Source organism: Dysidea avara, chromosome 6 (genome assembly GCF_963678975.1).
Source record: "Dysidea avara chromosome 6, odDysAvar1.4, whole genome shotgun sequence".
NCBI classification, from domain to species: domain Eukaryota; kingdom Metazoa; phylum Porifera; class Demospongiae; order Dictyoceratida; family Dysideidae; genus Dysidea; species Dysidea avara.
Genome location: NC_089277.1, coordinates 36,868,823 through 36,892,112, shown reverse-complemented (window position 1 = coordinate 36,892,112; position 23,290 = coordinate 36,868,823). Strand labels below are relative to the sequence as shown.

General features: G+C 36.7%; 2 protein-coding genes across 2 annotated transcripts in view; both read left to right on the top strand.

Annotated features, from left to right (window-relative positions):
* The window catches only part of LOC136258375 (26S proteasome non-ATPase regulatory subunit 10-like), a 113,864-nt gene extending 94,833 nt beyond the window's left edge, over nt 1-19,031 (top strand). The window contains exons 6-10 of the mRNA XM_066051685.1: nt 8,970-9,071; nt 12,068-12,169; nt 13,746-13,847; nt 18,102-18,203; nt 18,960-19,031. Coding sequence (XP_065907757.1) covers nt 8,970-9,071; nt 12,068-12,169; nt 13,746-13,847; nt 18,102-18,203; nt 18,960-19,031 — 480 coding nt within the window. The remainder of the gene's footprint in view (nt 1-8,969; nt 9,072-12,067; nt 12,170-13,745; nt 13,848-18,101; nt 18,204-18,959) is intronic.
* Nucleotides 1-23,290, top strand: part of LOC136259448 (ankyrin-1-like) — a 455,130-nt gene that overhangs the window by 48,591 nt on the left and 383,249 nt on the right. The gene's annotated exons all lie outside the window — the stretch shown is intronic.

Here is a 23,290-nt window from a genome sequence, read left to right as displayed (position 1 = left end):
TAAAAGGGCCATATTTCCATCGTAATCCAACATCAGTCGTCCTCCAATCAAATAACACATGGAAAAATCAAAATCAGCATATACGGTTTGCCCAGAACCACTTTCTTTGTCCTCATCAGCAGCAGATTCACGCGGAAACACTCGGAAACTTCGGCTATCACAGGTGCCACATTCTTCCAATTAGAATTACGTACGCAATTATTTGTATGGGCTCCCTATGGGGATTTTTATTTCTCAAAGTTTGATTTGTTGTATTTCAATAAATACCGCATGGATTTTAATCCAGTAAAGTGCATTACAAAGTACGAAGCATTGGCTACCATTTACTTGAACGGCAGCTTGTGAAACGTTTATTGAAGGTGTATAATTTAAGTAGCAAAAATATGTGTGAAAAATTGGTAGGTTGGAAATCGCTAATTAGAGTATCTCGATCTCGCACTTGCTACACCAAGTTAGATTTCGCGTTATAACTCTGTGACTTTAAGTCTGATTCTTCTACACCATTGAAGAGCCTTTCTAAGATGATTACTCCATCTGTACAGCGAATTTCAAAGCATTACCCAAGTGGTTTATCTGGTAGGCGTGGCAAGCAGTCGTTTTTTATTAGCTATTCTCGATTGCATAATTGTTACACACTGTTGGTTTTTTCATTGTATCTTCCTGATTTTTAGCTCGATTTCTTTCAAACCACAAAAGGTTTGAGGTTCAATATTTAACGTATTCACCCACCATTTTTCAGCTTCTTCCCATACGCGGTTTACCCTGTAGGCGTGACAACATATTGGTGTTATTTTTCGTGAATAGTCGCTCATAACTCTTTTCCTGTTTATCGTATTCCAGCCAAAGTTGATACCGAGATGCGCCTTTATACTCCCTTTCTGTGTGCCACATTTCAAGGCAATCGGATAAAGTGTTCGCGTTTTATAGTAGTTTTTGTAAGTGTGCGAAAAGAGGAAGAAAATAAGAAGAAAAAAAACGAAGAAACTAAGCCAATTTTTGAAGTCACATATCTCGGGAACGCGTCGAGCGATTTTGCTCAAATTTGAAATGTGGTGTACTGAAGTTGGAGGGAGTATCCACAGCAAACATTACCTTGTTTCATTAAGGCAGCACAGAGCTACGGAGGTGCGCAAATTGCATTTTCTTTCTTCCTGTCAATATACTCACGGGTGTTGCGCGCTGGCTTCTTGGGCCGCATGACACACTACTGTGTGTCTTGATTAATTTTCACACCTACCAGGAAAATCGCTTAGAGCATTGAGCTGAAAATTAGTGAGTAACTGGAATAATTATCTAATCCAAAACAGCCAAGCTGTAAAAAAAAGAGTGTGGCCCCCAAAAAGGCTGTGGTGAAAAAAGATGTGAAATCCAAAGTGGCGGCCAAGAAATGGCTGTGATGGTAGGTTAATGGTAAAAATTTTAATAACAACAATTCAGGTGAATTTTGGTGCCGCTTGGTCTTGGCACAAAATTCACCTGAATTGTCGTTATTAAAATTTTTACTACTAACCTACCATCACAGCCATTTCTTGGCCGCCACTGGATTTCACATCTTTTTTCACCATAGCCTTTTTGGGGGCTACACTCTTTTTTTACAGCTTGGCTGTTTTGGATTAGATTTCACTTCTTTTTGTATTTGTATACCTATAGGCCAGCTTTGAGGTTTTTTTAACTGATCTTTTTTTTCTTTTCCACAGGAAGAAGAAAAGATGAAGTAGATGAATACTTTAAATATTTCTGATTTTATCAATAAATTTTCTTTATAGCTGAACTCTCTACAAGGTGACTTCTTCTAGCTGATCTCTTTACAGGGAGATTTGTTTGCAACTGAACTCTCTACAAGAAAACTTCTTCTAACTGATCTCTGAACAGGATGAATTGTTTGTAGCTGAGCTCTCTACAAGGTAACTTCTTCCAGCTGATGTCTCTACAAGGTCACTAGTTTGTGGCTGAACTCTCTACATGGTAGTTTCTTTGTAACTGAACTCCCTACAAGGTGACTTCTTCTAGCTGATCTCTCTACAGGGAGATTTGTTTGTAGCTGAACTTTCTACAGGTGATTTGTTTGCAGCTGAACTCTCTATATGATGGCTTCTTTGTAGCTGAACTCTCTACAAGGTGATTTCTTCTATAGCTGATCTTTCTACAGGGTGATTTGTTTGTAGCTGAACTCTCTACATGATGGTTTCTTTGTAGCTGAACTCTCTACAAGGTAACTTCTTCTAGCTGATCTCTCTACAGGGCAATTTGTTTTTAGCTGAACTCTCACATGATTGTTTCTTTTAAGCTGAACTCTCTACAAGGTGATAATGGTGATTTCTTCTAGCTGATCTTTCTACAGGGTGATTTGTTTGTAGCTGAACTCTCTACAGGTGATTTGTTTGCAACTGAATTCTCTACATGATGGTTCCTTTGTAGCTGAACTCTCTACAAGGTAACTTCTTCTAGCTGATCTCTCTACAGGACGATTTGTTTGTAGCTGAACTCTCTACATGATGGTTTCTTTGTAGCTGAACTCTCTACAAGGTGATTTCTTCTATAGCTGATCTTTCTACAGGGTGATTTGTTTGTAGCTGAACTCTCTACATGATGGTTTCTTTGTAGCTGAACTCTCTACAAGGTAACTTCTTCTAGCTGATCTCTCTACAGGGCAATTTGTTTTTAGCTGAACTCTCACATGATTGTTTCTTTTAAGCTTAACTCTCTACAAGGTGATAATGGTGATTTCTTCTAGCTGATCTTTCTACAGGGTGATTTGTTTGTAGTTGAACTCTCTACAGGTGATTTGTTTGCGGCTGAATTCTCTACATGATGGTTCCTTTGTAGCTGAACTCTCTACAAGGTAACTTCTTCTAGCTGATCTCTCTACAAGGCAATTTGTTTGTAGCTGAACTCTCTAAATGGTGGTTTCTTTGTAGCTGATCTCTACAAGGTGATTTCTTCTAGCTGAACTGTCTCTTTCCGTAGTTGAACTCCCTACAAGGTAACTTCTTCTAGCTGATCTCTCTACAGGGTGAATTGTTTGTAGCTGAACTCTCTGCAGGTTGATTTGTTTGTAGCTGATCTCTATACAGGTTACTTGTTTCTAACTGATCTCTTGAATTCTGTTCAGGGTGACTGCTCTATTAGGATGACTGCTCTATTAGGATGACTGCTCTATTAGGATGACTGCTCTATTAGAGTAGAGATTTCCAACTAAATTAAATAATTAACATTCCATACATTCATTGGTATGACAAATATTATGCATTGTTTCAGGGTCATTTTAGTGCAAACCCCAACTCAATCAGTGGTTCCTATCAAAAGATATAAGGAAAAGAAATTGACAGTGTGATGATTTTTGTGTACAGCATTTTCAGTGCTTTTTATGTATATTGCATGGCACCAAACACAATATTCAAAGTGTCATAAATCTAGATAGGAAACTAATAACGACATGAAATTTTCACCACATATCTATTTTATGAAGAACAGCATATGAACTAAGTAAAACCTCTCAAAAGTGACCACTTCTTTGTAAACTGACCACTCAGAATATTACATGAATAAAGCAAGTGATTCACAGATAAAACTGTGTGTATTGTGTAATACTAAGTACACACAGGTACCTAATGCATTTTCAGGGATAACTAACTAGAAAAATTAGTAATATTTTATAACATGGCAAGTACTGGCATCACAAGTCACAATTAACACATACTTCGGAAACATGACGATCAATAACACAATGTAAGAGCAACATCATTTTTAAAATAGATTTGTTTGGACACTGCATGCTCAGCTTTATTTGTCACACTAAGGATGATAATTATTATATAACACAATGACATCACTATACTACGAAGAGAAATTAAGTAGTTGCTGATCAAAATTACAATCACTGAAGCTGCTATAAAATGGATCAAAACAGCAGTAAATACACCAGAATATAACAACAGGTAAGTGTGAAGCCATGTAAGGTTGGTATCACATGCCAGTCTCCACTTTTGAAAAGATTATGCTCAACCTTGAACCTTATTTTGCAATTTCGCGCAAGACAACAAACTGCTCACCTTCAAACTATACTTGCATCGATGCAGGGGGATGCCTTGAAGCCCAGGGTGATTGTAATGCTGAATTCTGAGCAGTGCTAGATGACGATTTACCTTTAAAAGGGCCATATTTCCATCGTAATCCAACATCAGTCGTCCTCCAATCAAATAACACATGGAAAAATCAAAATCAGCATATACGGTTTGCCCAGAACCACTTTCTTTGTCCTCATCAGCAGCAGATTCACGCGGAAACACTCGGAAACTTCGGCTATCACAGGTGCCACATTCTTCCAATTAGAATTACGTACGCAATTATTTGTATGGGCTCCCTATGGGGATTTTTATTTCTCAAAGTTTGATTTGTTGTATTTCAATAAATACCGCATGGATTTTAATCCAGTAAAGTGCATTACAAAGTACGAAGCATTGGCTACCATTTACTTGAACGGCAGCTTGTGAAACGTTTATTGAAGGTGTATAATTTAAGTAGCAAAAATATGTGTGAAAAATTGGTAGGTTGGAAATCGCTAATTAGAGTATCTCGATCTCGCACTTGCTACACCAAGTTAGATTTCGCGTTATAACTCTGTGACTTTAAGTCTGATTCTTCTACACCATTGAAGAGCCTTTCTAAGATGATTACTCCATCTGTACAGCGAATTTCAAAGCATTACCCAAGTGGTTTATCTGGTAGGCGTGGCAAGCAGTCGTTTTTTATTAGCTATTCTCGATTGCATAATTGTTACACACTGTTGGTTTTTTCATTGTATCTTCCTGATTTTTAGCTCGATTTCTTTCAAACCACAAAAGGTTTGAGGTTCAATATTTAACGTATTCACCCACCATTTTTCAGCTTCTTCCCATACGCGGTTTACCCTGTAGGCGTGACAACATATTGGTGTTATTTTTCGTGAATAATCGCTCATAACTCTTTTCCTGTTTATCGTATTCCAGCCAAAGTTGATACCGAGATGCGCCTTTATACTCCCTTTCTGTGTGCCACATTTCAAGGCAATCGGATAAAGTGTTCGCGTTTTATAGTAGTTTTTGTAAGTGTGCGAAAAGAGGAAGAAAAATAAGAAGAAAAAAAACGAAGAAACTGAGCCAATTGTTGAAGTCACATATCTCGGGAACGCGTCGAGCGATTTTGCTCAAATTTGAAATGTGGTGTACTGAAGTTGGAGGGAGTATCCACAGCAAAAATTACCTTGTTTCATTAAGGCAGCACAGAGCTACGGAGGTGCGCAAATTGCATTTTCTTTCTTCCTGTCAATATACTCACGGGTGTTGCGCGCTGGCTTCTTGGGCCGCATGACACACTACTGTGTGTCTTGATTAATTTTCACACCTACCAGGAAAATCGCTTAGAGCATTGAGCTGAAAATTAGTGAGTAACTGGAATAATTATCTAATCCAAAACAGCCAAGCTGTAAAAAAAAGAGTGCGGCCCCCAAAAAGGCTGTGGTGAAAAAAGATGTGAAATCCAAAGTGGCGGCCAAGAAATGGCTGTGATGGTAGGTTAATGGTAAAAATTTTAATAACAACAATTCAGGTGAATTTTGGTGCCGCTTGGTCTTGGCACAAAATTCACCTGAATTGTCGTTATTAAAATTTTTACTACTAACCTACCATCACAGCCATTTCTTGGCCGCCACTGGATTTCACATCTTTTTTCACCATAGCCTTTTTGGGGGCTACACTCTTTTTTTACAGCTTGGCTGTTTTGGATTAGATTTCACTTCTTTTTGTATTTGTATACCTATAGGCCAGCTTTGAGGTTTTTTTAACTGATCTTTTTTTTCTTTTCCACAGGAAGAAGAAAAGATGAAGTAGATGAATACTTTAAATATTTCTGATTTTATCAATAAATTTTCTTTATAGCTGAACTCTCTACAAGGTGACTTCTTCTAGCTGATCTCTTTACAGGGAGATTTGTTTGTAGCTGAACTCTCTACAGGTGATTTATTTGCGGCTGAATTCTCTACATGATGGTTTCTTTGTAGCTGAACTCTTTACAAGGTGGTTTCTTTGTAACTGAACTCCCTACAAGGTAACACTTCTTCTAGCTGATCTCTCTACAAGGAGATTTATCTGTAGCTGAACTCTCTGCAGGTGATTTGTTTGCAGCTGAACTCTCTACATGATGGTTTCTTTGTAGCTGAACTCTCTTCAAGGTAACTTCTTCTAGCTGATCTCTCTACAGGACGATTTGTTGTAGCTGAACCATGCATGCATGGGGCCAAGTACATTTAAAAGTACTTAAGTAAAGTACAAGTACTTTTGAATTTTCCAAGTACAAGTACAAGTACTTCAGCAGCAATCAAGAGAGTACTTAAGTAAAGTACGAGTACATGCTGGAAGTACTTAAGTAAAGTACAAGTACATTTGCTGTAGCAAAATATATACTGTATTCAGTGTATTGTAGTATGTAAGTGTGCCTAGGGGCATGGTACTTTCAGGTTTTTGTCAACCATTCTCTCTCTTAAACCCTTAAAATAAATAGCAGCATTGCTTTTGTTTGCTGGAATGCTATGACATCATTAATCATGGCTACATGATACATAGTAAGGTTGAGGAAGGCACTAAAATAATTGCAAGAAGTTGTTTCATACAATTTTATTGTTCTCATTGTACACCCATTGTGTACAAACTACGTATAATGTGTGCAGTACTTACAAGTATTTAAAAGTGCTGTAAGTACTCAAGTACATACAAGTACTTGAGTATAAGTACAAGTACATTGGAGATATTAAGAAAGTATTTAAGTTAAGTACAAGTACTTTCAAATCTGTACTTAAGTATACTTAAGTACAAGTACTCATGTACTTGGACCCATGTCTGAGCTGAACTCTCTACATGATGGTGTCTTTGTAGCTGAACTCTCTACAAGGTGATTTCTTCTATAGCTGATCTTTCTACAGGGTGATTTGTTTGTAGCTGAACTCTCTACATAATGGTTTCTTTGTAGCTGAACTCTCTACAAGCTAACTTCTTCTAGCTGATCTCTCTACAGGGCAATTTGTTTGTAGCTGAACTCTCACGTGATTGTTTCTTTGAAGCTGAACTCTCTACAAGGTAACTTCTTCTAGCTGATCTCTCTACAGGGCAATTTGTTTGTAGCTGAACTCTCACATGATTGTTTCTTTGAAGCTGAACTCTCTACAAGGTAACTTCTTCTAGCTGATCTCTCTACGGGGCGATTTGTTTGTAGCTGAACTCTCTACATGGTGGTTTCTTTGTAGCTGAACTCTACAAGGTGATTTCTTCTAGCTGAACTATCTCTTTCTGTAGTTGCACTCCCTACAAGGTAACTTCTTCTAGCTGATCTCTCTACAGGGTAAATTGTTTGTAGCTGAACTCTCCACAGGATGATTTGTTCGTAGCTGATCTCTATACAGGTTACTTGTTTCTAACTGATCTCTTGAATTCTGTTCAGGGTGACTGCTCTATTAGGATGACTGCTCTATTAGGATGACTGCTCTATTAGAGTATCTCGATCTCGCACTTGCTACACCAAGTTGGATTTCGTGTTATAACTCCGTTGTTATAAGTCTGATTCTTCTACCCCATTGAAGAGCCTTTCTAAGATGATAACTCCATCTGTACAGCGATTTTCAAAGCATTACCCCAAGCGGTTTATCTGGTAGGCGTGGCAAGTAGTCGTTTTTTTATTAGCTAATCTCGATTGCGTAATTGTTACACACTGGTGGTTTTTCGTTGTATTTTCCTGGTTTTTAGCTCGATTTCATTCAAACCACAAAAGGTTTGAGGTTCAATAGTTAACCTATTCACCCACCGATTTTCAGCTTCTTCCCATACGCGGTTTACCCTGTAGGCGTGATAACATATTGGTGTTATTTTTCGTGAATAATCGCTCATAACTCTTTGCCTGTTTATGGTATTCCAGCCAATGTTGATACCGAGATGCGCCTTTATACCCCCCTTCTGTGTGCCAAATGTCAAGGCAATCGGATAAGGCGTTCGCGTTTTATAGCAGTTTTTGTAAGTGTGCGAAAAGAGGAAGAAAAATAAGAAGAAAAAAAATGAAGAAACTAAGCCAATTTTTGAAGTCGCATATCTCGGGAACACCTGACGCGATTTCACTCAAATTTGGAATGTGGAGTACTGTAGTTGGAGGGAGTGTCCACAGCAAAAAGAGTCGTGTTTCATCAAGGAAGCACAGAGCTATGGAGGTGCGAAAATTGCATTTTCTTTCTTCCTGTCAATATACTCACGGGTGTTGCGCGCCGGCTTCTTGGGCCGCACGACACACTACCATGTGTCTTGATAAATGTATGGGCTTCAGTTACCTGCACAGTTCACTTATCTGAATAGTTTAATAATTTCCTTAGACATGTACATTATGGTTTGGATAACTGAGGGTCCACTGTATACAGCTTAAGCTGGAATGTACTAATGCATTAAAAGCACTGTTATACTATGCTATGTATAACACAGCCTGTGTATAACACTGTTTACTACACTCTGTATAACATGGCCTGTGTATAACAGTGAAATACAGTACTTGTATAACTGTGTTATACAAGGGTGCGTATAACATAAGAATAACAGTGTAATACACACCCGTGTGTACCAGTGTATAACATCAATTTTTCACTGTGATTGAGTAAGATACGGTAATTAGTTGCAGTCTTTAATGGTGTTTTAATGGATAGATAGTATGTAGTAATGTACTGTAGTTGTACCACATGTTTTACATTTTAAGACCTTTAGATACTTATTAAAGTACTTCAACTGTATAGATTTGTCACAGTATGAATTGTGTGGACATGCACTTACCTTATAGTGAGTGATGGATAGACAGGTGGACATTTGTACAAAGTACCATATCAAAGTGTAAACCTTCCGTACATAAAAGAATGTATGCTTCATTGTACATGTGTGTGTCATTATTGTGTCATTATCTTTGTATAGGTGGTGTCAGGTGACACTCCATTACACAAAGCAGTAAAGAATGGTCACACACAAGTAGCAGAGCTATTATTATCAAGAGGAGCTAATGTGAATAAATTGAATGTGAGTTCCTACATGGACATGGAAATATACCTGAGTATGATTGACTTTATAGAATCTAATCCAAAACAGCCAAGCTGTAAAAAAGAGTGCGACCCTCAAAAAGGCTATGGTGAAAAAAGATGTAAAATCCAAGGAGGCGGCCAAGAAATGGCTGTGGTGGTAGGTTAATTGTAAAACTTTTAATAACGACAATTCAGGTGAATTTGGTGCCGCTTGGTCTTGGCACAAAATTCGCCTGAATTGTCGTAATTAAAATTTTTACCATTCACCTACCATTAAACAGATGTTAAATACTTTAAATATTTCTGATTTTATCAGTAATATACAAATTATATTATAATACATATATTGATCCTTCTAGCTGATCTCTCTACAGGATGACTTGCTTCCAGTTGAACCATCTACAGGGTAATTTGTTTGTAGCTGAACTCTCCACAAGGTAACTTCTTCTAGCTGATCTCTCTACACGGAGATCTGCTTGTAGCTAAACTCTCTACACATGATTTGTTTGCATCTGAACTCTCTACATGATGGTGGTTTCTTTGTAGCTAAACTCTCTACAAGGTAACTTCTTCTAGCCGATCTCTCTACAGGGCGATTTGTTTGTAGCTGAAGTCTCTACAGAGTGATTTGTTTGCAGCTGAACTCTCTTCATGGTGGTTTCTTTGTAGCTGAATTCTTTACAAGGTGACTTCTTGTAGTCGAATTCTCTACAAGGTGATCTTTTCCTAGCTAGACTCTCTACAAAGTAACTTTTTCAAGCTGATCTCTCTACAGGGTGAATTGTTTGTAGCTGATCTTTCTACAGGGTGATTTGTTTGTAGCTGATCTCTATATGGGTTACGTGTTTCTAGCTGATTTCTTCAATTCTCTTCAGGTGACTGCTCTATTAGAATGACTGCTCTATTAGAGTATCTCGATCTCGCACTTACTACACCAAGTTGGATTTCATGTTATAACTCTGTGACTTTGAGTCTGATTCTTCTACACCATTGAGTAGCCTTTCTAAGATGATTACTCCATCTGTACAGCGATTTTCAAAGCATTACTCCAAGCGATTTCTCTAGTAGGCGTGGCAAGTAGTAGTTTTTTATTAGCTAATCTCAATTGCATAATATTATTTTTACACAGTGTTGGTTTTTTGTTGTTGTATCTTTCTGGTTTTTAGCTCGATTTATTTCAAACCACAAAAGACTTGAGGTTAAATAGTTAACCTATTCACCCACCGATTTTTAGCCTTTTCCCATAAGTGGCTTACTCTGTCGACGTGACAACATATTGGTGTTATTTTTTTGTGAATAATCACTAATAACTCTTTGCCTGTTGATCGTATTCCAGCCAAACGTGGTACTAAGATGTGCCTTTATACCCCCTTCTGTGTACTGAATTTCAAGGCAATCGGATGTGGAGTTTGCGTTTTATGGCAGATTTTGTAAGGTTACAAAAAGACAAAGAAACAGAAGAAGATACGAAAAAACTAAGGAAATGTTTGAAATAAATTTTCTTGATCAAGTAGCCACCATACTTGTGCATGTAAGTAGTTGTTTTGTCCAGTTTCTACCTACCAGGCTTTCATTAGCCTTGTTCAAGGTTCTTAAGCGACTATATAGAAATTAATGAATAATTGAAATAAATTAAATCAGCAATGCACATTGTCAGCCATACACATGACTATCAATCATGATGTTTCTTATTGTTCCTGCATGTATTGTTCTGCTACATTGGATTGGGTGATTTGTTACACTGGTTGTTTATGTATTACTACAGCAGTCATTTTACACATGTAGAAACCATACAGGAGGTTGTACGTGTAACTCCACTACAACAATCTGGTAGTGGAAATTAGGCTGAAGTAAATACTAATACTTGATGAAACCTCGCTTAAGATTTGACACTTGAATATTAAAATTGGTACCAGAGTACTTGTTAAGATCACATCACATGATGAATTTGTCATCAGTGAGTGACACAAAGAAGGCTGTAGAATTTGGTTGGAATAATTATTTTGTCAGGGACACTAACATCAGTACTTTAATACAGTGTGTGTATCAGTACTGTTACTTGAAAAACTGTAAACTGTAAAAGGTTGGTACAAAACACGTCAAATGGGTATGACTACATACAACTAGTATCCGTGAGTACTCAATCATTAACTCTAGAGAGTACTTGAATACTAAAAACTATGCCCTAGTGAGAATTGGTAACTATTCACCAAATTAAGGTTATTTGCAGCCATTCTAATCCTGCAATCAGAAGAAAGGAAATCTGCATGAGCAATGTGAAGCTTTATACTTATATATTCATTGCATCTATGCATATCAGTAAACATTATCAGACACATAATCTTTCTTTCTCTGCTGGACATTTAGTAAGATAATTAGTCACAGTGTTTAATGGTGTGTTAATGAGTAGATAGTACAGTAGTTGTACCCAGTGGTGTAACTAAACCCGGGCCTACCCGGGCACAGGCCTGGGTGTCAGCAATCAAGTCATGCCCATGGAATTAGCAATAGAGTAGTAAAAAAAGACTACTTCACCGAATAATCGATTGAGACCTTGACAACATCACACAGTTTTGTCTGCAAAACAGCTATAATACCTTTAGTTATTGTGAAATCACTTCAAACTGCCAGGTTATCGGTATAGGCGCCTCTAGAAATAATTATCTCGTTGATACTTTAATAACTTTGCTTGTGAATACGACTTCAACATATTGCATTGGGCCCTGATGTTGGTACAAGTCTAGTTACGCCACTGGTTGTACCACATGTTTTATATTTTAAGACTTATTAAAGTACTTCAACTGTATAGATTTGTCACAGTAAGAATTGTGTGGACATGCAGTTACCTTATAGTGAGTGATGGATAGACAGGTGGACATTTGTACAAAGTGAAGTATAAAAAGTGTAGGCCTTCTATACATAAAGGAATGTATGCTTCATTTTACATGTGTGCAATTTTGTCTTAATTCTGATTGTGTCATCATTATTTTATAGGGGTCAGGTGACACTCCATTACATATTGCAGTAATGAATGGTCACACACAAGTAGCAGAACTATTATTATCAAGAGGAGCTGATGTGAATAGAGTGAATGAAGTGAGTACTAGTATTATAGTACAAATGTGATGTGAGTTCCTACATGGACATGGAAATATACCTGAGTATGATTGATTTTATAGAATAAAAGTGTAGGAAATAATTAAAAAAATTAAAACATGGGAATAGAGATTGCTAAAAAAAGTAAAGAAGCAAGAAGAATCAAACAAATCATCATGTTAAACACAGAGATCTCTATTTGGACTCAATGGATATAGTATAGAAACTAAGGGAAAAACACAATTATTGTGATTTAGTAGTACTGACATTCAATAAAATATACTCCCATTATCTATGAAGTATGGCATTTTGAAATCTAAGCTATTTCAGCTTAACTTTTAGTCATTCAAAAAATACTATAACTACTATTCTTAGTAGTCATATCCATCATACTTGTGTATGTAAGTAGTTGTTTTGTCCAGTTTCTACCTACCAGGCTTTCATTAGCCTTGTTCAAGGTTATTAGGGGACTATATAGAAATTAATGAATAAGTGAAATAAATTAAATCAGCAATACACATTGTCAGCCATACACATGACTATCAATCATGATGTTTCTTATTGTTCCTGCATGTATTCTTGTGTTGCATTGGATTGGGTGATTTGTTACACTGGTTGTTTATGCATTGCTACAGTAGTCCTTGACACATGTAGAAACCATACAGGAGGTTGTACATGTACCTCCACTACAACAATTGGATAGTGGGAATTAGTGCTGAAATAAATACTAATGCTTGATGAACACTTGTTAAAGATTTGGCACATGAATAGTAAAATTGGTACTAGAGTACTTGTTAAAATCACATCACATGATGTAATTGTGATCAGGCAGTGACACAAAGAAGGCTGTAGAATTTGATTGGCATAATTGTCAGAGACACTAACATCAGTACTTTAATACAGTGTGTGTATCATTATTGTTACTTGAAAAGCTGCAAACTGTTAAAGGTTGGTACAAAACATGTCAAATAGGTATGACTACGAGCAACAATAGCAATAACAACAACAACAACTAGTATTCGTGAGTACATAATCATTAACTCTAGAGAGTATTTGAATACTAAAAACCATGCCCTAGTGGAAATTGGTGTATAGCTATTCACCAAAATTAATTTAGGTTATTTGTCACCATTCTAACCCTGTAATCAGAAGAAAGGAAGTCTGCATAAGCAACATGAAGCTTTATAGATGTATTGCATCAATGCATATCGGTAATTTCACCAGAACATTTTCAGACACATAATCTTTCCTTTTCTGCTGGACATTTAGTAAGATACAGTAATTAGTTGCAGTCTTTAATGATGTTTTAATGGATAGATAGTATGTAGTAATGTACTGTAGTTGTACCACATGTTTTACATTTTAAGACCTTTAGATACTTATTAAAGTACTTCAACTGTATAGATTTGTCACAGTATGAATTGTGTGGACATGCACTTACCTTATAGTGAGTGATGGATAGACAGGTGGACATTTGTACAAAGTACTATATAAAAGTGTAAACCTTCCGTACATAAAAGAATTTATGCTTCATTGTACATGTGTGTGTCATTATTGTGTGATTATCTTTGTATAGGTGGTGTCAGGTGACACTCCATTACACAAAGCAGTAAAGAATGGTCACACACAAGTAGCAGAGCTGTTATTATCAAGAGGAGCTAATGTGAATAAATTGAATGTGAGTTCCTACATGGACATGGAAATATACCTGAGTATGATTGACTTTATAGAATCTAATCCAAAACAGCCAAGCTGTAAAAAATAGTGCGGCCCTCAAAAAGGCTATGGTGAAAAAAGATGTAAAATCCAAGGAGGTGGCCAAGAAATGGCTGTGGTGGTAGGTTAATTGTAAAACTTTTAATAACGACAATTCAGGTGAATTTGGTGCCGCTTGGTCTTGGCACAAAATTCACCTGAATTGTTGTAATTAAAATCTTTACCATTCACCTACCATCACAGCCATTTCTTAGCCGCCACCTTGGATTTCACATCTTTTTTCACCATAGCCATTTTGAGGTCCGCAGTCTTTTTACAGTTGGCTGTTTTGGATTAGATTTCACTTCTTTTTTTATTTGTATACCCCAAAGCCGACCTATGGCCAGCTTTGGGGCTTTTTTTAACCTATCTTTTTTTTCTTTACCACAGGAAGAAGAAAGGATGAAACAGATGTTAAACACTTTAAATATTTCTGATTTTATCAGTAATGTACAAATTATATTGTAATACATATATTGATCCTTCTAGCTGATCTCTCTACAGGATGACTTGCTTCCAGTTGAACCACTTACAGGGTGATTTGTTTGTAGCTGAACTCTACACAAGGTAACTTCTTCTAGCTGATCTCTCTACAAGGAGATCTGCTTGTAGCTAAACTCTCTACACATGATTTGTTTGCATCTGAACTCTCTACATGATGGTGGTTTCTTTGTAGCTAAACTCTCTACAAGGTAACTTCTTCTAGCCGATCTCTCTACAGGCAGGGGTGTAACCAGAAAATTTAAATAGATGAGGCAGACTAGGATTTTGTTAAGGGTAGTAGAAGTGACTGCACACTCTGCAAAATGCAAAGCATTTCGCCTTCTGGGGGGGTCTGGGAGCATGCCCCCCCCCCCCCCCCCCCCCCAGGAAAGTTTTGAAAATTAGGTGTTTCGAGTTTGAATCTGGAGGCAATTTTAGTCATACTATGCATTGCAAAGAATGTGCACTGGAAAATTAATACAATGAAAATCAATACAATTATTATGTACAATAGCTGAATGTACAATAGCTTATATACCTTCTGTAAGTGCTTGTCCCTTGGAGTTTCGAACTTTAATTTATTTCAATTATTCATTAATTTCTATATAGTCGCTTAAGAACCTTGAACAAGGCTAATGAAAGCCTGGTAGGTAGAAACTGGACAAAACAACTACTTACATGCACAAGTATGGTGGCTACTTGATCAAGAAAATTTATTTCAAACATTTCCTTAGTTTTTTCGTATCTTCTTCTGTTTCTTTGTCTTTTTGTAACCTTACAAAATCTGCCATAAAACGCAAACTCCACATCCGATTGCCTTGAAATTCAGTACACAGAAGGGGGTATAAAGGCACATCTTAGTACCACGTTTGGCTGGAATACGATCAACAGGCAAAGAGTTATTAGCGATTATTCACAAAAAATAACACCAATATGTTGTCACGTCGACAGAGTAAGCCACTTATGGGAAAAGGCTAAAAATCGGTGGGTGAATGAATAGGTTAACCTTTTAACCTCAAGTCTTTTGTGGTTTGAAATAAATCGAGCTAAAAACCAGAAAGATACAACAACAAAAAACCAACACTGTGTAAAAATAATATTATGCAATTGAGATTAGCTAATAAAAAACTACTACTTGCCACGCCTACTAGAGAAACCGCTTGGAGTAATGCTTTCAAAATCGCTGTACAGATGGAGTAATCATTTTAGAAAGGCTACTCAATGGTGTAGAAGAATCAGACTCAAAGTCACAGAGTTATAACATGAAATCCAACTTGGTGTAGTAAGTGCGAGATCGAGATACTCTAATAGAGCAGTCATTCTAATAGAGCAGTCACCTGAAGAGAATTGAAGAAATCAGCTAGAAACACATAACCCATATAGAGATCAGCTACAAACAAATCACCCTGTAGAAAGATCAGCTACAAACAATTCACCCTGTAGAGAGATCAGCTTGAAAAAGTTACTTTGTAGAGAGTCCAGCTAGGAAAAGATCACCTTGTAGAGAATTCGACTAGAGGAAGTCACCTTGTAAAGAATTCGGCTACAAAGAAACCACCATGTAGAGAGTTCAGCTGCAAACAAATTACTCTGTAGAGACTTCAGCTACAAACAAATCGCCCTGTCAGGGGCGTACCTACCATGTAGGCAGGTGAGGCAGCTGCCTCACCAAATATTAGTAATTGAAGTGAGAAGCTAGTAGTGGACTTTTTGATACTTGAAACTTAATGTTACAACAATTTATATGGTACTAGGGAACTTACCATGGAAATTAATACGAAAATCCATCCATAGCAGATTACCCTCGGTACTGCTTCGTTACAAACAACAGTTGGCACCTATTAGAATTTTTATGAATGGTTAGGCGATTCTTTTTTTTGTTACTAAAAATGGATGATCAGAGTGAGGACCACATTGAGTCACAAGTGACCATAAGCGTAGTAACCGGGTGGGCAAGGGGGGCTGGGGCCCCCTTGTGATTTTATGATTGTAATTTCAAAAAAGATCGAGATACTCTAATAGAGCAGTCAGTTACTCTAATAAAGCAGTCACAGAATTCAGAGAAGCAGTATAGCAAACTACGAAGTTGTGAATAAGGATTTTTATGTGCTTTATCAGTGATACAAATTATTATTTAGTGGAGGGCAGCCATTCTTAGTAGGTGTTGATCTTTTTTTTTTTTTTTTTTTTTTTTTGTTCTTCAATGCTAAACTAGAGCTCCCCTATCTAAAAATATCTTGCTACGCCTATGGTCACAACAACCGAAAAGGAAGTGCCAAAAGACCATTCTACATTTATGAGGTGAGTTTAGTTAATGCTAGGTATTAATCTTATTATAATCAATTCCAAAGTATTCTATTATAAGCATAATAGGCTAGTACCTAACTAATCTAGAGAATAGCTTTGCCTTATAGATTAAGTAATGCCCTTTATGCTTGTAGGGTCTGCTGCTCATTCTTCTCAGCCTGAGTCTACACCTGAGCTTGAACCAAGTGCTTCTTTGACAGGTTGTACGCGTAACTCCACTACAACAATCTGGTAGTGGAAATTAGGCTGAAGTAAATACTAATACTTGATGAATACTCGCTTAAGATTTGACACTTGAATATTAAAATTGGTACTAGAGTACTTGTTAAGATCACATCACATGATGTATTTGTCATCAGTGAGTGACACAAAGAAGGCTGTAGAATTTGGTTGGAATAATTATTTTGTCAGGGACACTAACATCAGTACTTTAATACAGTGTGTGTATCAGTACTGTTACTTGATAAACTGTAAACTGTAAAAGGTTGGTACAAAACACATCAAATGGGTATGACTACATGCAACTAGTATTCGTGAGTACTCAATCATTAACTCTAGAGAGTACTTGAATACTAAAAACTATGCCCTAGTGAGAATTGGTAACTATTCACCAAATTAAGGTTATTTGCAGCCATTCTAATCCTGTAATCAGAAGAAAGGAAATCTGCATGAGCAATGTGAAGCTTTATATTTATATATTCATTGCATCTATGCATATCAGTAAACATTATCAGACACATAATCTTTCTTTCTCTGCTGGACATTTAGTAAGATAATTAGTCACAGTGTTTAATGGTGTGTTAATGAGTAGATAGTACAGTAGTTGTACCCAGTGGTGTAACTAAACCCGGGCCTACCCGGGCACAGGCCCGGGTATCAGCAATCAAGTCATGCCCATGGAATTAGCAATAGAGTAGTAGAAAAAGACTACTTCACCGAATAATCGATCGAGACCTTGACAACAGCACACAGTTTTGTCTGCGAAACAGCTATAATACCTTTCGTTATTGTGAGATCACTTCAAACTGCCAGGTTATTGGTATAAGCGCCTCTAGAAATAATTATCTCGTTGATACTTTAATAACTTTGCTTGTGAATACGACTTCAACATATTGCACTGGGCCCTGATGTCGGTACAAGTCTAGTTACGCCACTAGTTGTACCACATGTTTTATATTTTAAGACTTATTAAAGTACTTCAACTGTATAGATTTGTCACAGTAAGAATTGTGTGGACATGCAGTTACCTTATAGTGAGTGATGGATAGACAGGTGGACATTTGTACAAAGTGAAGTATAAAAAGTGTAGGCCTTCTATACATAAAAGAATGTATGCTTCATTGTGCAATTTTGTCTTAATTCTGATTGTGTCATCATTATTTTATAGGGGTCAGGTGACACTCCATTACGTATTGCAGTAATGAATGGTCACACACAAGTAGCAGAACTATTATTATCAAGAGGAGCTGATGTGAATAGAGTGAATGAAGTGAGTACTAGTATTATAGTACAAATGTGATGTGAGTTCCTACATGGACATGGAAATATACCTGAGTATGATTGATTTTATAGAATAAAAGTGTAGGAAATAATTTAAAAACTTAAAACATGGGAATAGAGATTGCTAACAAAAGTAAAGAAAAAGGAGTCAAACAAGTCATCATGTTAAACACAGAGATCTCTATTTGGACTCAATGGATATAATATAGAAACTAAGGGAAAACACAATTATTGTGATTTAGTAGCACTGATAATCAATAAAATATACTTCCATTATCTATGAAGTATGGCATTTTGAAATCTAAGCTATTTCAGCTTACCTTTTAGTCATTCAAAAAATACTCTAACTACTATTCATAGTAGTCATATCCAAGATTATAACCACCATACTTGTGTTAGTGTTGTTCCAGTACCACCTTGTTATTTCAGTTCCAGTTCCAGTTCTAGAACCATAAACCTTTGGAATTACAGTTCCGGTTCCAGTTCTAGAACTATAACTGTTTAGAATTACAGTTCCAGTTCCAGTTCTGGAACCATAACCTTTAGAATTACAGTTCCAGTTCTAGTTCTGGAACCATAGCATTTAGAATTACAGTTCCAAGTCTAGTTCTAGTTCTAGAACTACAACCTTTAAGATTACAGTTCTGTTTTTAGTTCTGCAAAATTAGTTTAGTGCTCCATTTATAAAACAATGCACAGTGGGCACTAAGCTATGGGTTTTGATTTGAATGTGTTATGTATCTAGGCAGAGCAGCTACTACAAACTAACTATACATGCAAGGCATTGATGCTCCAAGGCTTTGATTATGAGGGATGATTTGAAGTTAATTGTGACTGGATCTACGGAATCTGTTCTTATTGCCCAAGGCAGGAAGTTTGATTTTTTCACACAAACACAAAGCTTAATGAATGCACTATCAGTTTCACTGCCACAGTCGACCAGAGTAAAGTGGTCTGCTTTTGCTGGCTGCTTTTTTAGAGTACAGTGGCGAGCCGTACGAGTGGTCTTGGGTCTTGATGGAGCCCTGGCCAACCAGGAGATGGCTGTGTGTGGCTGTACAGCTCCGTGGTGTTGGACAATGACCTGTGCTGTAAAGTTCCTTTCATTTTAGCCAGTTCTGAGTCTTGAATGGCCTATAACTTGGCCTAATTCATTCCAGCACGTTTCTTTTCGATTTTTGAACACCATCTTGCCCACCTTCCAGGGCCCCGCCTCCCACCCTTCTGGAGCTTGCCTGATGCAGACAACCTCGGTTTAACAACTATCTAAAATGGCGGGAAACTTAGCTGTTGACTACTTCTTCAGTGGATGATCAGGAAGGTAAGAAATTGTTGTGAAACGTGTGAAAATTTGGTATGCGTAGCTACCACCATTGGCCAGCTACAACACACTGAATATTTAAAACCGACGTTTCTTGATACTTTTAAATGGGTGATAAGACCGGTTTTCCCAGAGACAGTCACAATTATCAAACATTAAACTAGCACATTTTGAAATGACAGAAACACCTAGGTAGTGAGAATTATTGGTTTCACTTCTGAATCAGTGTTGCATTGGGTGTAGATTGTGGACTAGACCAGTGGACAGACCACATGGACTGGACCAGTGGACAAGCCTTGGACTGGACTAGTGGATAGACCATGAACTGGACAAGTTTCTTTCTTTTTATGGCAAGTATTTAGGAAACTGGAGTATTTTTTTCCACAGCGGCAATAAATTTAGACTATACATGTAGGTGGACCTGTCAACTTACAGCTTCTATATGGAAAAGCAAGATCAACAGATAAACTACAGTTACTTAATTTTGCTTATTCAATTGCCCATAGCTTGTGTTAGAGGGTGCATCATGCATGTCACTACTATATATTAAATGTTAAAAACAAGAAGGATGGTGGACGCACATGCGCACACACAGCTAAGAGTTTACCTGTAAATGGAAGTATTTAATACTTCAATTTTTAACAGCTATTTGCATGTGTTTCAAGAATGACTCAAATCATTAACACACAAGTTGTTATTTGTAAACAACCCTAGAAAAATGAACAAGCAGTGCAGATCGGCAAAGTTGATAGGTTTATTAGCATATTCTACACATGTGTAGCAATATCATTTCTTTTATAGCAGTTTAGCTAAGTTTAATATCTCAAAAGCATGGAAGTTAAAAGCCTAAATTGTCCTCAGAAACAAGGAAGAATTAACTCTTACAATGTAATGGTTTCTCCAAACCTGAATATTTATATATTATATATATAAGGCATGAGTCCAGTTGTCCAGTCCTCCAGTTCAGTTCAGTGTTTCTAGCTATATAATCTTTTCAATCATTCTATTGGACACTTATCAGTTGTTGCTTTTATCAGCACACTAACTGTAGTCGTGCAATGAGCATCATATATACTATTTTTATTGATATTAACTAGATGATTATGACCAATTTCAGTTCCAGTTTTAGTTCCAGTACTTGATAAATATTCTTTTTAGTTCCAGTTCTAGTTCCAGTATTTATGAAAATAAATTATTGTTCTTTTTCCAGTTCCAGTATTGAGAAAAGTAAAGTTATTGTTCCAGTTCCAGTTCTAGTTCTAGAACTGGAACTAAAATAAAACTGCTGGTACTGGAATTACTTTTAGTTCCAGTACTGAGAACTGGAACAACACTAACTTGTTTATGTAAGTAGTTGTTTTGTCCAGTTTCTACCTACCAGGCTTTCATTTACCTTGTTCAAGGTTATTAGGGGACTATATAGAAATTAATGAATAAGTGAAATAAATTAAATCAGCAATACACATTGTCAGCCGTGATTTGTTTGCAGCTGAACTCTCTACATGGTGGTTTCTTTGTAGCTGAACTCTTTACAAGGTGACTTCTTGTAGCTGAATTCTCTACAGGGTGATCTTTTCCTAGCTGGACTTTCTACAAGGTAACTTTTTCAAGCTGATCTTTCTACAGGGTGATTTGTTTGTAGCTAATCTCTATATGGCTTACGTGTTTCTAGCTGATCTCTTCAATTCTCTTCAGGTGACTGCTCTATTAGAATGACTGCTCTATTAGAGTATCTCGATCTCGCACTTACTACACCAAGTTGGATTCTATGTTACAACTCTGTGACTTTGAGTCTGATTCTTCTACACCATTGAGTAACCTTTCTAAGATGATTACTCCTTCTGTACAGCAATTTTCAAAGCATTACTCCAAGCAGTTTCTCTAGTAGGCGTGGCAAGTAGTCGTTTTTATTAGCTAATCTCGATTGCATAATTGTTACACACTGCTGGTGTTTTGTTGTTGTATCTTTCTGGTTTTTAGCTCGATTTATTTCAAACCACAAGAGGCTTAAGGTTCAATAGTTAACCTATTCACCCACCGATTTTTAGACTTTTCCGGTAAGTGGTTTACTCTGTAGGCGTGACAACATATTGGTGTTATTTTTGTGAATAATCGCTAATAACTCTTTGCCTGTTGATCGTATTCCAGCCAAACGTGGTACTTAGATGTGCCTTTATATCCCCCTTATGTGTGCTAAACTTCAAGGCAATTAGATGTGGAGTTCGCGTTTTATGGCAGATTTTGCAAGGTTACAAAAAGACAAAGAAACAGAAGAAGGTATGAAAAAACTAAGGAAATGCTTGAAATAAATTTTCTTGATCAAGTTGCTACCATATTTGTGCATGTAAGTAGTTGTTTTGTCCAGTTTCTACCTACCAGACTTTCCCTTGTTCAAGGTTCTTAAGGGTCTATATAGAAATTAATGAATAATTGAAATAAATTAAATCAGCAACGCACATTGTCAGCCATACACATGACTATCAATCATGATGTTTCTTATTTTTCCTACATGTATTCTTGTCCTGCATTGGATTGGGTGATTAGTTACACTGGTTGTTTATGTATTACTACAGCAGTCATTGACACACGTAGAAACCATACAGGAGGTTGTAAGTGTAACTCCACTACAACAAGTGGGTAGTGGGAATTATCCTGAAGTAAATACTAATACTTGATTAATACTCGCTTAAGATTTGGCGCCTGAATATTAAAATTGGTGCTAGAGTGCTTGTTAAGATCACATCACATGATGTAATTGTCAATAGGGAGTGACACAAAGAAGGCTGTAGAATTTGGTTGGAATCATTATTTTGTCAGGGACACTAACATCAGTACTTTAATACAGTGTATGTATCATTATTGTTACTTGAAAAACTGTAAATTGTAAAAGGTTAGTACAAAACACGTCAAATGGGCATGACTGCATGCAACTAGTATTCGTGAGTACTCAATCATTAACTCTAGAGAGTGCTTGAATACTTAAAACTATGCCCTAGTGGGAATTGGTAACTATTCACCAAATTAAGGTTATTTGCAACCATTCTAATCCTGTAATCAAAAGAAAGGAAGTCTGCATGAGCAACATGCAGCTTTATACTTATATAGATGCATTGCATCAATGCATATCAGTAATTTCACCTGAACATTATCAGACGCATAATCTTTCCTTCTCTGCCAGACATTTAGTAAGATAATTAGTTGCAGTCTTTAATGGTGTTTTAATGGATAGATAGTATGTAGTAATGTACAGTAGTTGTACCACATGTTTTACATTTGAAGACCTTTAGATACTTATTAAAGTACTTCAACTGTATAGATTTGTCACAGTAAGAATTGTGTGGACATACCTTATAGTGAGTGATGGATAGACAGGTGGACATTTGTACAAAGTGCAGTGTAAAATGTGTATACCTTCTGTACATAAAAGAATGTATGCTTCATTGTACATGTGTGCAATTTTGTCTTAATTCTGATTGTATCATCATTATTGTATAGCAGTCAGGTGACACTCCATTACACCTAGCAACAGAGAATGGTCACACACAAGTAGCGGAACTATTATTATCAAGAGGAGCTGATGTGAACTGTGTGAACAAAGTGAGTACTAGTATTATAGTACATGTGTGATGTGAGTTCCTACATGGACATGGAAATATACCTGAGTATGATCGACTTTATAGAATAATAGTGTAGAAAATAATTTAAAAAATTAAAACATGGGAATAGAAATTGCTACAAAAAGTAAAGAAACAAGA